The sequence below is a fragment of the Tamandua tetradactyla genome, chromosome 6, assembly GCF_023851605.1.
Source record: "Tamandua tetradactyla isolate mTamTet1 chromosome 6, mTamTet1.pri, whole genome shotgun sequence".
Lineage (NCBI taxonomy): Eukaryota > Metazoa > Chordata > Mammalia > Pilosa > Myrmecophagidae > Tamandua > Tamandua tetradactyla.
Window position 1 is genome coordinate 113413782 of NC_135332.1, and position 15284 is coordinate 113429065.

At 42.4% G+C, this 15284-nt stretch overlaps 1 protein-coding gene across 2 annotated transcripts in view; it reads right to left on the minus strand.

The window, feature by feature from the left end:
* Positions 1-4445: 4445 nt before the first annotated feature.
* The window catches only part of SLCO5A1 (solute carrier organic anion transporter family member 5A1), a 169898-nt gene continuing 159059 nt past the window's right edge, over positions 4446-15284 (minus strand). For both annotated transcript variants that reach the window (XM_077166962.1, XM_077166961.1), the window contains one exon: positions 4446-10518. In XM_077166962.1, the coding sequence (XP_077023077.1) occupies positions 10055-10518 (464 nt within the window). In that variant the 3' untranslated portion in view covers positions 4446-10054. The remainder of the gene's footprint in view (positions 10519-15284) is intronic.

The window sequence follows — 15284 nt, forward strand, 5'->3', positions numbered from 1 at the left end:
CCTGTTTCAAAGATAGCAACTTAAATTTTTGTGGTCTATCCTTTCCTTGCAAATAAAATTGAATCCTGATTTTCATTTTACCTTGTTGAATTCTTAGCAATGTCTATACAAATGGCTCAGAGTCACCGTGCTACAGAACAGAGATAAATGATTTTCAAAATGGGTTTACCTGAGTGCTAGCAGCAAGGACATGGGAGCAGCAGCCCCTGGCCGGCTCCCTGGTATCTCGTGTACGGTCAGCCCCACATGGCCCAGTGCCCAGAAGGTCCCCTTGCTTGGTTTAATGCTCTGCTGTGGAACCCTTGAATTTCAACCAAAGGGCCTTGCATTTCTATTTTGCACCGAGCCCTACAAATTAGATAGCCAGTCCTGAACGGCACACACCAAGACTTTCAAAAGAAAACAACCAGGCCCACCAAAGGCACTGTGCATTCTTTTAGACTGCTGGAGAACCAGTCAACTTCAAAGACCAAGTTTTCTGCTGAATAAATCCCACATGCTTCCTTCTGTTTCATGTACTGGGAAAGCTTTTCCCCTTCAGTTAGAGGGGCTAACAGTTGGTGACAAATCCCAAAATCAGAAGATTCTGATTAAAAGGGGAAAAAGCAAAGAATCTGGGGACCTCCAAATTCAAGTATTGGATAATTGAGGGAACGATAATTTCATCAAGAGAACAGAATCCAAGATAACACTATTTCCCCAAAGGTATGTGTTTGTGCCTTGCCCCTTGCCTGTAAAAAGCAGTAATGCCAAATGTGCTAACCTAGAAGAGATTCCATTTTAGTTCCATTCAATACTCAATACTTAACTCTGTTTAAGAGGCTTGAGAGGGACCTCTCAGCTCTTGACACTCCTTTAGAAATCGTCTGGCCACCCGCTCCCTTTTTCTGTGAAGAAGCTGATGCCCAGAAGGATTGCGCTTATTCTAGACTTCCCATTCACCACAATAGAGATTTACTTTAACAGGGAAAAAGATTTAACAGAGGCAAGGGCCAGTCCCTCTATCTAGACTCTCTCTATTAAAAAGGTGCACACACATGCATGCCAAAAACACACTAGACTGGGGAAGAAATGGGTTCATAGCGGGAACCCATTTAGTAAAGAGCAGTGGAAAGAACATAGACAGTAAGTTTAAAGTTAACTTATGTTTTTTCTAACCTCTGTTTTTACTCTCTGGGTGATCATGAAAAAGTTTACATAATCTAAAACAGCTTCCTCAACTGTAAAACAAGATTTGAATCAAGGATGACAGATACATAGCCCCTGTGCTTTCTTTTACCAAAATGTGCCAGGGCAGACATTGTTAACCCATCAGGACACTGAGCCAGGGGGCAGGGAGCCTTAGAATCCTCAACCCAGCTCTCAGACTCCCTACTACCAACACTATTGAATCGGTATTGGAGTGCCAGATAAAAACCTGTTGGCCATGTGCAACCTACATAATCTCTGAAGCCCCTCCTAGCCTTTTTTTAAAAAGGAATTCTAAGACCATCTGCATTTGCAGGGTATTTTGATTTAAAAAAAGAGGAAGAAGAAATGAATACTTAACACCCCCATTCCCTTCCCCTAGATTAGCCCCACCTTCCCAGGGCTGAATTCCTCTCTTGTTTTCCATCTTCCCTTCTGTCTTTATTATATACTGCAATGCCCCATGCCAACCTATACAAATCTCATCTGCCTTTCAGTTCTGTCATTTCCCATTTTACCTTTTCCATGTAAACTTCCCTTGAGTCCCCTACCCCTGGACACAAGTATCTTCCCCATTTTCCACGTTCCCCCAAGTAAGAAAGCACTGATGTATACCAAGCCTGGGGCCAAAGTGTTGAGAATAACTGGCCCCATGCATGACTGATCCTTTCCCATTCCTTACCCGAATGTGACGATTTTTCAGATGCAACTGGTGAGCTCACCCCTTTCCTCTAAGTTGTGTTCTTGACTTTGGAGACTTCACCAGTACAGGACCTCGTGCCTTATAGTTAAGCTCCTGCTGTATGAAGTAATTAGAGAGAATGACCTTCAAATTTCAGATTTTTCCTGTTGGAACCAGAGACTGTGGCCCCTGAAGTTCAGGAAAGTACTGCAGAGGGGTGGGGGACAAAGGGAACTGCAGTTTTTGTGGGTTTCTTGGCTGGGTGTTCCTGCTTTTCTGCTGAGAAAAGGTAATTCCCCTCTGGGATGAGTTTTCTAGCTCTCACACTGTGGGCCTCCCAGGACTTTGGAGTCCAGAACCTGTATTATCTGCCCCCATCCATCTTCTCTCTGACCCCAGCCCCAATAAGGCAGGTGACCAGAGCTAAAGTGGAACCACTCCAAGTTCTGATAGGTTTCAGCAGAAGAGGAGAGATCATCAACTTTGCTCCATTCTACTATGTTTCTGGACCCCAAGAACCCCACACCCCCAAACCCTGAAACCAGAAGGTCGAAGAAATTGAGTAGAGCACATGATTTCTCCTTCAGCCATTAGGTGGCGCTCTAGTGCAGCTAAAGACTTCACTTGGCGCCAGAGGTCTGGGTTGTGGCAAAGCTGCCATCTCTTGATTTCTAAAGCAGCAGCTCTTCTCTCAGAGCTAACATTATGACAGAAACACATCTAGAACAACTTGATCCATGGCAGGACCACTCTCTCTTCAGTGCCTAGGATTTTAGCCATCCCAGCAGACCAAAGAACAATTTTAGCTTTGTACTGATTTATGCTGGTATTATGAGTTGGAACGGCATCAAACTTCGGCATTTACATTTTAAAGTGGGCACCGAATATTGATCTCCTTGCTTTCCAATGACTCTGTGCAATTAAAAATGTCTTTTGGCTCCCATACACTGAAGCCACACAGGCCATCTCTGCCCATCTGGCAGTTTTAAAAAGAATAGAGGAACTGGATGCTTTTTTACAGCTCTTAAAACTCTGAGGTTGTACCAAGTCTGGGGCTAAAGCAAGGAAGCTAAATGGCTACATTCACAACCTTTTCTCTCTATATATTTCTTAGAGAAAAGGTCTAATGTATCTATTTTAAGAAGTACAATATCCAAAATGGCTGTTTATACCCCCCAAAAAAGTTTGGAAAATGTAAGAAATTTAGGAGAAAACCCTTTGGTCTAAAAACGCACACATAACGGAGGAATCACTGGGAGATATTTGCTCAGGGGTTGCTGTTTGCACCAATGGCTTCTTGGTGAATGCACTCAGCCACGGGGAAAATAAGGGTCACTCAGAAGTTCGCACACCCCCAACAATGCCTCCTAGTATCTTGGGCCATTCTGACCCTTTAGTTCAGGTGTGTAGTGGGTAAGGGAGAAATGGAAATCAATCCCACGCTTTCCTCCCAGAGAGCGCTCAAGGCAGGGTTCTAAATATAAACACCTCCTGCTTCAGTCTGTGAGTCATGCTGTTATTTACATGACACCTTTACCTCCTTCCACCTCTCACCCAAAAGTTTTAGATGCCACTGTGTTTAGAAAACTCTACTGTCGATCAGAAGACACCTCAAGGTCCAGCACCTTTTCTCCCGGGGGGAGTTTGAAAAGCCCCAAACCACTTAAGCAAAGATCACTAGAGACTGGGGGAAGGGGGTTTTTAACTGCCTTGTTGACCAGGTTTAGATATTTACTTCTTGTTCATTATTAGCATGTGTGAGACTCCCTTAAGCGTTTGGAACAAACTGGACTTCCGAAATCATTTTTAACCCATCCGTCAGCTGTGTGGCAAAGATGAATTAACTCTCACCACTTGCTTCCCTGTGGGCTCAGCAGTTAATCAGGGCCCGCTGGCTGGTTCAGGCCAATGAAATACAAGCAGACACAGGTGACATTTCTCAAGCGTGGCAGAGAATGCCACCTTTGCTATTCAGTAGGCTCTTCCTTTCCCTGACTCGGCAACCCCAAGACCAATCCTGAAAGTTGCAGACGATGGAGGGGCCTCGGTCAGTTTCAGTCACTGAAGGACTATGTGGAACAGACCCAAAACAGACATCTAATATGAATGCGAAATACACCTCTGTGCTAGTAAGCCAGTGTGATGTGGAGGGTAGCACGCCATTGACAACCTAACTTAGCCGATCCTGTCTATTACAAACCATATTCAAAGGCACAGAACCCCGCAATCTGCAAGTGCTAGTTTGAATTTAAATAGATAAGTGATGACTTAAAATTATTCTCTTTGGTTTCTTTGATGACTTAATGAAAAATGTGCTAGATTAGGCTCTTAAAACTATAATCCCAGTGGTTTACACTTCACTCTGCTTCAAGGCAGTTGTCTATTAGGTAAGAAATTCATTACTGATATTTTCAGAGTAAGTGGTGGGCTCTTTGAGCCTATCAAACCTCTTGTGTCTTCACTGTGGGGACCGGGACTTCACATTGGCATCATCGCTCCATCTCTTCAAACAACGAAATTCTTAAAAAGACAAACTAATTTCAATCCAACACACATTGTTTTCTTTATGGTTCTTTTTTTTTTTAATTTTCAATGATCAAGTATTCAAGATATTGTAAACCAAGGTTAACTAGTACATTAATAATAGGTTTCATCAAACACAATGAAATTATACATATTTTAAATTATCCTAGGAGGTCTTCAAATAAATATTTATTTTAAAAATCACAAAATCAAACTCCTTATATATAACAACTCAAACAGTCTTTCATCACAAGCACACTCTACACACATGCTGTACACACACACACACACACACACACACACACGCACACACACACACACCCAAGGATCCTAATGCCAGTTTATTTGACACAGAACTACATTTCCTGAAACTAAGGAATCTGAGGCTGCTTTGCCTATTTCATGCTTCTATATTAACATTTGCGGTTTTGGGTAGAGGTATGTATTTTAAGAAAAATGCCCACTATAAAATCTTACCAGTTATTTTTTATTTCTCATTTCCAAATAAAAACTGGGACTCAAACTTCTTCTGCGCACCGTTTTGGTTTAATACGTCCCTGCCAATCACTTTAATTTTCAATATTTTCTCCCTCGATGTTAACATGTAACAGTAGAATACAAGAAAAAGATACCACCTTCAAAACCCCAATGTTAGAAACAGCTTACATGGGTGTGAGCTTTTTTTTGGTGAAGATAAAAGATTATCTGCAATCTTTTTTTTTTTTTTTACCTTTCTCTGAAATTTTTAGCTTCTGATTCGTCTTGCTCAAACAAATATCAAAAGCACTGAGTTTTCTGTAGAAAACGTATTACCTTTCACACTCTTCATTCTCTGCAGGTTAGAGTCCATGGGTCAACTGTGGTTATAACAGTAGCTTGTTCACTGAGAAATTCTCCAGCTTCCCAAAAGCAAAACACAGGCAGTCCCTTAGCAGTGAAATATTGTGCACTCGGTAGCGCTCCATAGTGGTGAACATGCATCATCAGATACTTTTAGCACCAAGGCTTTTTTTTTTTTTTTTTGTCTGTTTTTTTCAACGTTGCAAAAGCAAACGACTAAGGAAAGTCTTCGTCCTATTTGACCCTTCCTAGGGCAGAGGAAAAATGTAATGCTTAAAACCACTTTGGACACACAGAAATCTGATTCCAATATAGCAAAAGTCTGGGACAGATACAACTAGCCTGGAAGATGGTGAAGAGAGAGAAGGCAGAAAAGATAAAGTGCACAGGGCAGCCTACGTGGCCTGCCAGCCATCGCAATCCCCTCGTCCTGTGAAACAGGAAATGCAAATACATGTAAAGTCTACCTTCTGGTCTGTATGACAGAATCAGCGAACCCATAGTCAGCCATCCTGGGTTTATTCTGATATCTGCTACTTAGAATACTCAGAATGCTGCCATGTACCAATGGTTTCCTTTCCAAGCCCTCTAGGATGTTTTAAGCATACAACAACGTCACCAAATACCCTTGGCTACCACCTCAGGCCTGAGTCCAACCCACTGCTGCTCCTGGACACACTCGAAAATTCTCCCAAATGTTTCAGGTCCATCCAAACTATCAAGCTTCTCTTTGGCACGTGTACGGATGCTATGAAACAGGCTCCAGAAAGAAATGTTCTGGCTCCGATCCCGCTGAAGAACGCAAGTTGGAACTGGAGACCCAAGGATTTTCATGGTGCTTGGTGAGAATGTAAAACTCCCATTACCTCGCCTAGACTCCGGGCCACGAGACCCCCAGGCCAGGGCTGATGTTTCCAAGTGCACACTGCAGCTTGTGACCACAGCACTGAAGAAGGTAAAACCACGGGGGGCCCTGATCTGATATGTACTTTCTATATGTTCATCTAAAATCTTTATTAGGAAAAGTAAAACTGATATCAACCAAATAATTAATAGAAATGTTAATATTCTTAAGGGAAAGATAAATTACATCTACACCTGAAATTTCTAAACCTCCAATGCAGAAAATCTGAATGACATTTCCTCATAATGTTTCATTTCAAAAACTAAACTGAGACTTGATGTTAACACCCAAATTGGACTGGTTCTGTAGTAGATATGAATTCTAAGTAAATATTTGAGGTATGTTATGACAAACATTTTTACTATAACACTTAGTAAATGTTAACACTTAGTTAAGTAAATGTAAATTTACCATTAAAATCTAGTCCAACAGTAAATTTTGACATTTTCCGTTTTCTTCCTTTTCTGTTTTACACAAAGAAATAAGAACTTCTCTATTCTTCAGAAACATTACCCAACCCACATCAAAAGATGAAATGCTTTAATCTCCCAATATATAGTCACATCTCACCTTTATTAACCAACAATTATTGTATGCCTTATATAGTATAAGAAAGTGGATCCTGCAAACCCTGATTCTAGCCACTCTGCACAATCTTAAGTGAGTTACTTAATTTCTCTGAACCAATGATTAATATCGGTTAAAATATATAGAGAGAGAATAGAAGGAGTTATCTTGCAAGGTTACCAGGAAGATTAAAATGAATGATGTATATCAAGTGCCTGGCAAAAATACTCTGCAAATAGTTAGCATTCCAGCAATGCTAATTTGTTTCTATTTTTGCGCCTCTTTACTCCCTCTCTCCCCGATTCTGGATGATTTTTACTATTTTCAACAAGTAAATCCACCCCCAAAGGATAAGGATTTCTTGCTAAGGAAGATAATCAAAGGAGCTTGTCCCTATCCCATCGTGCCCAAGAACTTTCTAAATTAATAGGCTCAACTCAAGGCTTTTCTATTTGCATTTTAAAGCCAAATAATACATTAATTTGCAGCGTTAAAAAGGATAAGATGACCTTTCCCAAAAAACAGGTAATAATAAGTCTAATCTCATGGAGAATGCCAATTAAAACTTGTCATAGGAGCTGTGACTATAAAGCAACACAACCAATTTATTAACAAACCTCTAAAACTTTATATATATATACAATTAAATGGTGTCATCTACAAAATATACTATTTTGTATATTTGTATATAATAGTATATGGCTATATACTATTCCAATGACACTACGAGAGTCAAAAGCATTTTTGGAACAACTCTTAATTGGTACCTATTCCAAAACTTCAGTCTCCATGATTTTTACTACTTATTCTACATTCACCCACAACACATTAACGATAAACCTGCTATTTCTAAGGATCAGATACTTGAGTAGGTACAAGATTAACACTGTGGGGAATGGTCCTGGTCAATTTCTTTTATTCCTGTCCTAACCCTCCCCAACAGATCCACAGCTGTCTATAAAGTGCCCGACACGAACGAAACAGGCACCCAGCCAATGACCACTGAACTAGACCATTGTTCAAACTAAAGAAAGGGGAGCCTCTCTAATTACACCCAGTAGGTTCCTTGTCTTCCTGTCCTGGAGTTCTGAGATAGGCTCATTTCAAAATGAACTATGAAGAGAGAAATTCTAAGGATGCTAGAACCCACAATATTAGCTACCAAAAAATGTGCCAATCCCAACAAAATTCTCTCAGTGCAGTTTCTTAATCACCAAAAAAAAAAAAAAAGAAAAGAAAGAAAAATTAAGGAAACACCACCCCTCCTCCAAAATGCACATCTCCTGCTCTACCACCAAAAGAAACGTTCTCTTCTGGAGGATCAATAAATCATAGAGGGTAAAGAGGAACTCTGAGGCCCAGAGTAGACACTAAGTTACTCAAGAATGTTCTCTGAAGTCCTTCCAGATACATCACGTTGATTGAATCTTGACAGACAGGAGTGTAATTACAGGAACAAGTAGTTCTTAGGACCTAACCAAGCCACAGGTTCACCTCCGCACGAGCCAAGCTCAAAAGCAAAGGGAAATCGTTCTCACCTTAAAACACTGGTCCCACACCTTACTCATATCCAGGCCTCAGCCTAATAGTGATAACACTCTCGACAAACTGCATGCAACCAAGAGAGCCATTTGACCAATGCAGTTTCTAGGTGAAGAGGAAAACCACCTAGTACTCAAAAATAGTCTCACGTTTCCACTACTGCCGCCAAGGTTGGAGGGAAAGAGGTTGATTCATGAGACAGTTCCGTCAATCACGTCCGCTCTATGGAAGAATGTAAACCAGCCAATGAAACCATGTCACAAAGTAGCCCTAAATAAGCACAGGACCCTTGACAGAAACAGTTCATGATTTTATTGGTTTGCACTTTACAGTCCCTCCCAAATTGGAGTTATCCTGATTCACTTTCTAAGCAGCCAGATCCCATGAGTTAACCTGCTCTCAGTCTACAGCGCTGTCAGGAGGCATGTACCTTAAGAATCTATGGAAGGTACTCTGTGACAGGCCTATACCAAGGGATGGCCCTGGAGGGGACGAAGCATGAACCCAGAGAGCATTTGGGAACAGAAAACTCTTCTCTCTGAATTGCTTCAAGAATGCTGTGGTAGAGAGGAACCAACGGGACGTGTCAAATGATTCCAACTTGGGTAAAGTAGGATTCAGCTGGATGTGCTAGTTTATTAAAACAACTTGCAATCATTCCTTAGGATCATAATCCAGGCCCAGCTTCCAGCTCTCACTCCTCCTGTATTCAAAGTCATGTTTATTCCTCAGGCACAGCTTCCTTGATTTAATTACTCTATTTCAGGAGGAACCACAGAAGCAAAACAAACCAGATTTGCCATTTCTTCCAGGGATATAACTAAAACCATCAGGTAGGACTCAACCTTACTTCTCTAGAATTTCTTTCTCCAACTACTTTGAGTGCCAAGGCTACAATTCTTAACCTCCCTTATGTGGACCCTAAAGACCCAAAGGAATTTCAGCAGCAATTTCCTTGGATGAGAAAACCATCAATTTCATTCCATATTATGCAGCTCAAATTAGTTTCTAACTATAACAGTGAGCAGGCTAGCTTTAAAGCCCCTAACAAAAGAATAGCAGAGTTTATTTTCTAGCTATCAGATTTAAGATTCTGCAGTCTCTTTAACTACCTTATGATGGGAAGGACAGAGAATGTGTTCTTACAAAATGACATTTAACTGTTCCTATCAAGCTATGCTTATTGTTCCTTCTGAAGCATTTGAAAAATTCTACCTGACTTATAACTCTGCTATGGCTTAAAATGCTATTAAGAGTACTTTAGGAAAAGGTGAACTGCTTTCTGTCAAAAATGTACCTGCTTAATCTCTGAAAGCAGAAGTAACACACTGCGCTTACATTTTCCCAAATTGCATAGTTGAGGCAAATTCATTTGTGCTTTGTAGCAGAACTCACAGTAGATATTCCTAGCTAAAAACTTTGATTTGAAAATGCAAAGTCATGGTGTGTGTGTGTGAAGTGTCCGCTAAGGGTATATACTGCCATGACCTTCCCCGGGATGGGGTTAACCATGTACCTCAGTCTCCCACCACATCGGAACAAGAGGATTGAATGAACATAGCAGAGATGGTAAGGGACCCAACTTCCGACTCCTCCTTCTTGGAGAGAACAGGAAAAGGCTCTCGGTCTTGTTGAGGTATCCAGCACTCAATCAACAGTGGCTGTTTACACTGAGTTTCGTTGGTTTGAGGATCGTGTCTTCAGACATTAAAAAAGAAAGAAAAGAAGGCACAGGTGTTTCTCAAGTTGCCATATTCAACTCAACCAACATAACTAAATTCTTCCATTTTCAAGCTTCAGGAGAGAGGCTACGAGGCATCCCGGTTTTCTTCCAGCGCTGGGTCTGCTGAAGAGCTTATTGCTTCGGGGAACGGCCCAGGATAGGTCTGTGCTGTGGACTGGGTCCCTCTGTGCAGACCAGTCTCTTCGCGGAAATCTCCCTGGGTGCTAAAAGCCGGGCAGGATCTGGTCCGGGCGCAGCTGTCCGCCACCGCGCGGACGGGGCAGCCCACCAGCTCGCTCACAGTGCTCAGCGGGAACTCCCTCCACCTCCGCCGCTGCACTTCCTCCTCCTTGTATTTAATGGAGTACCAGGCCAGAAAAATAAAGATAAAGCCGACAAACTTGAGGCCCGCCGCCAAACCAAAATAGACGAAGCGAAACGACGTCACGTTGTACTCCCAGCAAGAGCCCTGAACTCCACATTCCTGTTGCCAGAGCATACAGGTGGTGTCAATAACTGCGCCGAAGTAAATTGGAGTAGGAATGTATGCTAGAGTTTCGGAGAAAAAAGAAAGATATGAATACCTAGCACATCTTGTAAGAGAAAACATACTTGTAAATTAGTAAGGTGCGCGTTGGCTCTAAAAACAGTTGAGGGGAGGGTTTTCCTTGGGTTACTTGATATTTTAAAATATATGGCACAGGTTATCACAATATATGTATTATAAAAATGTTCACTAAGGGGAGTCAGCAGGCCAAGATGGCTGAATAGGGAGCCCTAGGATTCAGCTGATCCTTCAGGGCAGCTACTAAACAGCCAGAAATTGTCTGAAGCAAGTGTCTGGGGGCTCTGGAGTCCAGAAGCACACTTTACAGTATCCAGGGAAGAGCAGAAGGAAATAAACTGCACAACCGGGTACCAATTGTGGCTTTTCATTAGTGAATCCAGATTGCTGGACTCCAGCTCACAGGACAGCTAACGATCCAACCCACCCAGACAGAAAGCCGCTGGCAGCCTCAGTTTCAGCCGCACCCAGAGCAGGGGAGGAAGCAGGGCCGATTTAGAGACACAGTTAACTCCTTGGGGCGGAAGGGAGCGGTTTGCTGAAGGGTGGCGATTCCCCACAACAAGAGCTAGGGCAAGGCTAGGCACGGACTGCAGGCTCCCCGTTCCCAGCAGTTTTACTGAAATATATTCAAAATCAAACAGTCCATCCAAAGTATACAATCAGTGGTTCACAGCTCACCAAACAGTTGCGTATTCCTTACCACGATCAATTTTAGAACATTTTCATTACTCAAATGAAAAAAAAACAAAAATACACCCCATACCTTTTCTCCGCCCCTATTGCTGACCTTTAGCATTCATATGGTACATTTTTTAGTCAATGAAATAATATCAAAACATTTCTATTAACTATAGTCCATAGTTTACTATAGGCGTGTTTTTACCCATATACAACTCTACTAATTCCTTGTACTAGTGACATACATTTGTTCTTGTTCGTGAAGGAACGTTTTATTTTTGTACCATTAATCACAGTCATCACCCACCACAGGGTTCACGGTGATACCCAGTCCCCTGTTCTTTCCTCTAGTTGTTTTTCTAGTGATGTACCCGACTCCAAACTTCCCCTTTCACCACAACCACACACATAATGCAGTGCTGTCAACTACAGTCACCATATCGTGCTACCATCACCTCTGTCCATTTCCAAATATCTAATCCCACCTAGTTAAACATTCTTGACACAGGAAGCACCCACTCCCCATTCTCTACCCACATTCTATTTCCTGATAACCTATATCCTAGATTTTTACTCTCTGAATTTACCAATTATACTTAACTCATATTTATGAGATCAAACAATTATTGTCCTTTTGTGTCTGACTTATTTCACTTAATATAACGTCCTCAAAGTTCATCCATGTTGTCGTGTGCTTCAGGACTTCATTCCTTCTTACTGCTGAGTAACATTCCACCGTAGGTATATACCAGATTTTCTCTATCCATTTATCAGTGGATGGACATTTGAGTTATTTCCATCTTTTGTCAATTTTGAATAATGCTGCTATGAGTATCAGTGTGCAAATGTCTGTTCATAATGGACTGCAGCTTTGATTACCAAATTCAGATGGCGATGCCAAGCTCCAAGGACAGCTCAAGTTCCAACCTGCCCAGGACAGAGAGAAGCCAGAAGCCTCTGTGTCAGCCCCATCCCCAGCAGGGGAGGAAGCGGGATTGAATTACAGACACAGAGACTTCTTGAAGTAGCAGGGAACAGTTTGCTGAAGGGCAGCAGGGGGCATGGCCCAGTGCACTTTGTGGCTTTTGATTAGAGAATTCAGATCACAGGGTCTGGGATGTAAGCAACAGTTTCAACCAGCTGTAGCCAAAAGCAGCTGGCAACCTCTATCTCAAGCATGTCCTGGACAGAGACTGAATAGTTGAGAATTAAAGGCAAGGTACCACCTTAGGACTGCGGGAACAGTTGGCTGAAGAGTGCCATCTACTAAGCAGGTCAGGAAAACTAGATTCAGGGAACTGTCAAAGAGAAGATTGGCATCCCTCTGGGTTTCCTCCCCATGGTACTTTAGAACCAATCTACACTCCTTTAGTGGGCCTGCTTCGACCAAGAAAAACTGACATGAAAGAGTCCTCTCTGGGGACATCCCCCTCCAAGAATTAATACTCCAGGTAAAAGTAGCTAGAGGTAACAGAAGGAGTGTTAAAGATATTGTTATTTCACTCTCTCTCTAAGCCAACACAGCAGGTGAACTCATTGCCCTACCCCCATAAGTGGGACATGACTCCCAGGGGTGTATATCTCCCTGCAATGTGGGACATGACTCCTGGAATTCACTGGGACCCAGCATCAACGGATTGAGAAAGCCTTCTTGACCAAAAGGAGGAAGAGAAATGAGACAAAATAAGGTCTTAGTGGCTGAGAGATTTCAGAGTTGATGGGTTATCCTAGAGGTTATTTCCTATGCATTATATAGGTAACCCCCTTTTAGTTCATGGTGCATTGGAGTGGCTAGAGGGATTTCAAACAGTCAAGAGGTTATCCTGGAGGTTATTCTTACACATCATATAAATATCCCCTTTTAGTTTATGAAGTATTTGGAGTGGCTAGAGGGAAGTACCTGAAACTGTAGAGCTGCGTTCCAGTAGCCTTGATTCTTGAACACAATTGTATAACGATATAATTTTTACAATGTGACTGTGTGATTGTGAAAATCTTGTGTCTGATGCTTCTTTTATCCAGGGTATGGACAGATAAGATAAAAGAATATGGTTAAAAATAAATAAATAATAGAGGGGTAAGGGGTAAAATAAATTGAGTAAATGGAAATACTCGTGGTCAACGAGAGGGAGGGGTAAGGGGTATGGGATGTGTGAGTTTTTATTTCTTTTTCTGGAGTGATGCAAATGTTCTAAAAAGAATCATGGTAATGAATACACAACTATGTGATGATATCGTGAGCCATTAATTGTACGCCATGAATGGGCTGCATGTGTGTAAAGATATGTCAATAAAATATTTTTAAAAAAATAGAGAGAGGCATTTCAAGAACAAATGGAGGGCAGTACAATGGTGGCTCAGTGGCAAAATTCTTGCCTCCCATGCCAGAGACCCAGGTTTGATTCCCTGTGCCTGCCCACATTAAAAAACAAACAAAAAACCAGAACAAATCAACATTTCCAGAAGAGGAACAGGGGAAAGGAAGATGTCTCCTGTGGGGATGGGATGGTGGTGGGGTAGTGGTGGTGTGTGAAACAAATACACAAATAGTACAATCTCAAAAATTCTGCCATTTATCCAGGGCAAGAAACAGATAAAAAAGAGCCGAAAAAAATCCAAGCAGTTAAATACAAGCAATTCTACATAAAGATACAGAGTAAGTTGAACCAAGTATCAAAGAAGTGCTTTAGCACAAAGTCAATCCACAAGAAACTTCTAAGAAAGAAAGAAAAACTGACCTCCAGAGTACAATCATTAAGAAAATCAGATGCCTAGACACTAGCAAAAAATTATAAGCCATACCAAGAAAAAGAAGATCTGGCCCATTCAAAGGAATAAATTAAAACTTCAGACAAGACACAGATTTGAAATAACTAATCAATGATGTTCAAAAATATCCTAAATCAATTCAAGGAGATGAAGGAAAATATGGCAAGAGAGAAAGGATATGAAGATAGCACTAGCTAAGAATAAAGAAAAATTTTAAAGCATGCAAAAAACAAAACAAAAGAGAGCTTATGGTAATGAAAACCATTATGGAAAAGATTAAAAATGTACTCAGAGGCATACAATGCCAGACGTGAAAAGGCAATAAGAAGGGGACTTCCTGGAAGATGGCGGCTTAGTAAGACGCGCGGATCTTAGTTTCTTCTCCAGGACACCTACTAGGGGAGTAGAAACGATACAGAAAGCGCCCAAAGCCACAACAGAGATAAAAAAAGACAGCGTACCCCATCCTGGAACAGCTGGCTGGCTGAGAGAAGCAGCTCGGGTGAGATCGCCGAGGCGCGCGGGCCTTACCGGGCGGGGTGGCAAGCGGCCGGAGTTACTCCCTTCCCCCTTCCCGGGCCGGCTGGGAGAATTGGAGAGGCGGTCCCCTGAAACAAAGACGGCTGGCGCCCACACCACGCGCAGCCCCCGGACCAACTGAGAGAATTGGATCGGAAACCCCCAGGCCGCGGAGAACGGTGACGGGTGGGGGAGGCCCCTTCCAAACCCGTGACTCCCGGGGAACGTGCACTCTCTCGGGCGGGCCGCTGCTGCTGGCGCCCTCCTGCCACGCTTGTTGCCCAGGGCCGACTAGGAAATTCGGACGGGCTCTTTCCCTGGCTGCGGCGACCAGCAACCCTCCCTGCGTTCGGACCGAGGGCCGGCTCAAGCCGCTTCGGCTAGCGAACCCCCAGGACGGCGAGAGTTTTCCAAAGTTTAAGGTCCCACAGCACCTTTTACTGGTGGGACCCGCAGACAAACGTGTGCCACGAGCGCCACCTACTGGGCAGGATAAGAAAAACAGAACCCAGAGATTTCACAGAAAAATATTACAACCTTGCTGGGTCCAACACCAAGAGAAATCTGAATAAATGCCCAGACGCCAGCAGCAGAAGATAACTGTACATGCTCAAAAGATTGAGAATATGGCTCAGTCAAAGGAACAAACCAATAGCTCAAATGAGACACAAGAGCTGAGACAACTAATGCTGAATATACGAACAGAAATGGAAAACCTCTTCAAAAATGAAATCGATAAATTGAGGGAGGACATGAAGAGGACATGGGCTGAACATAAAGA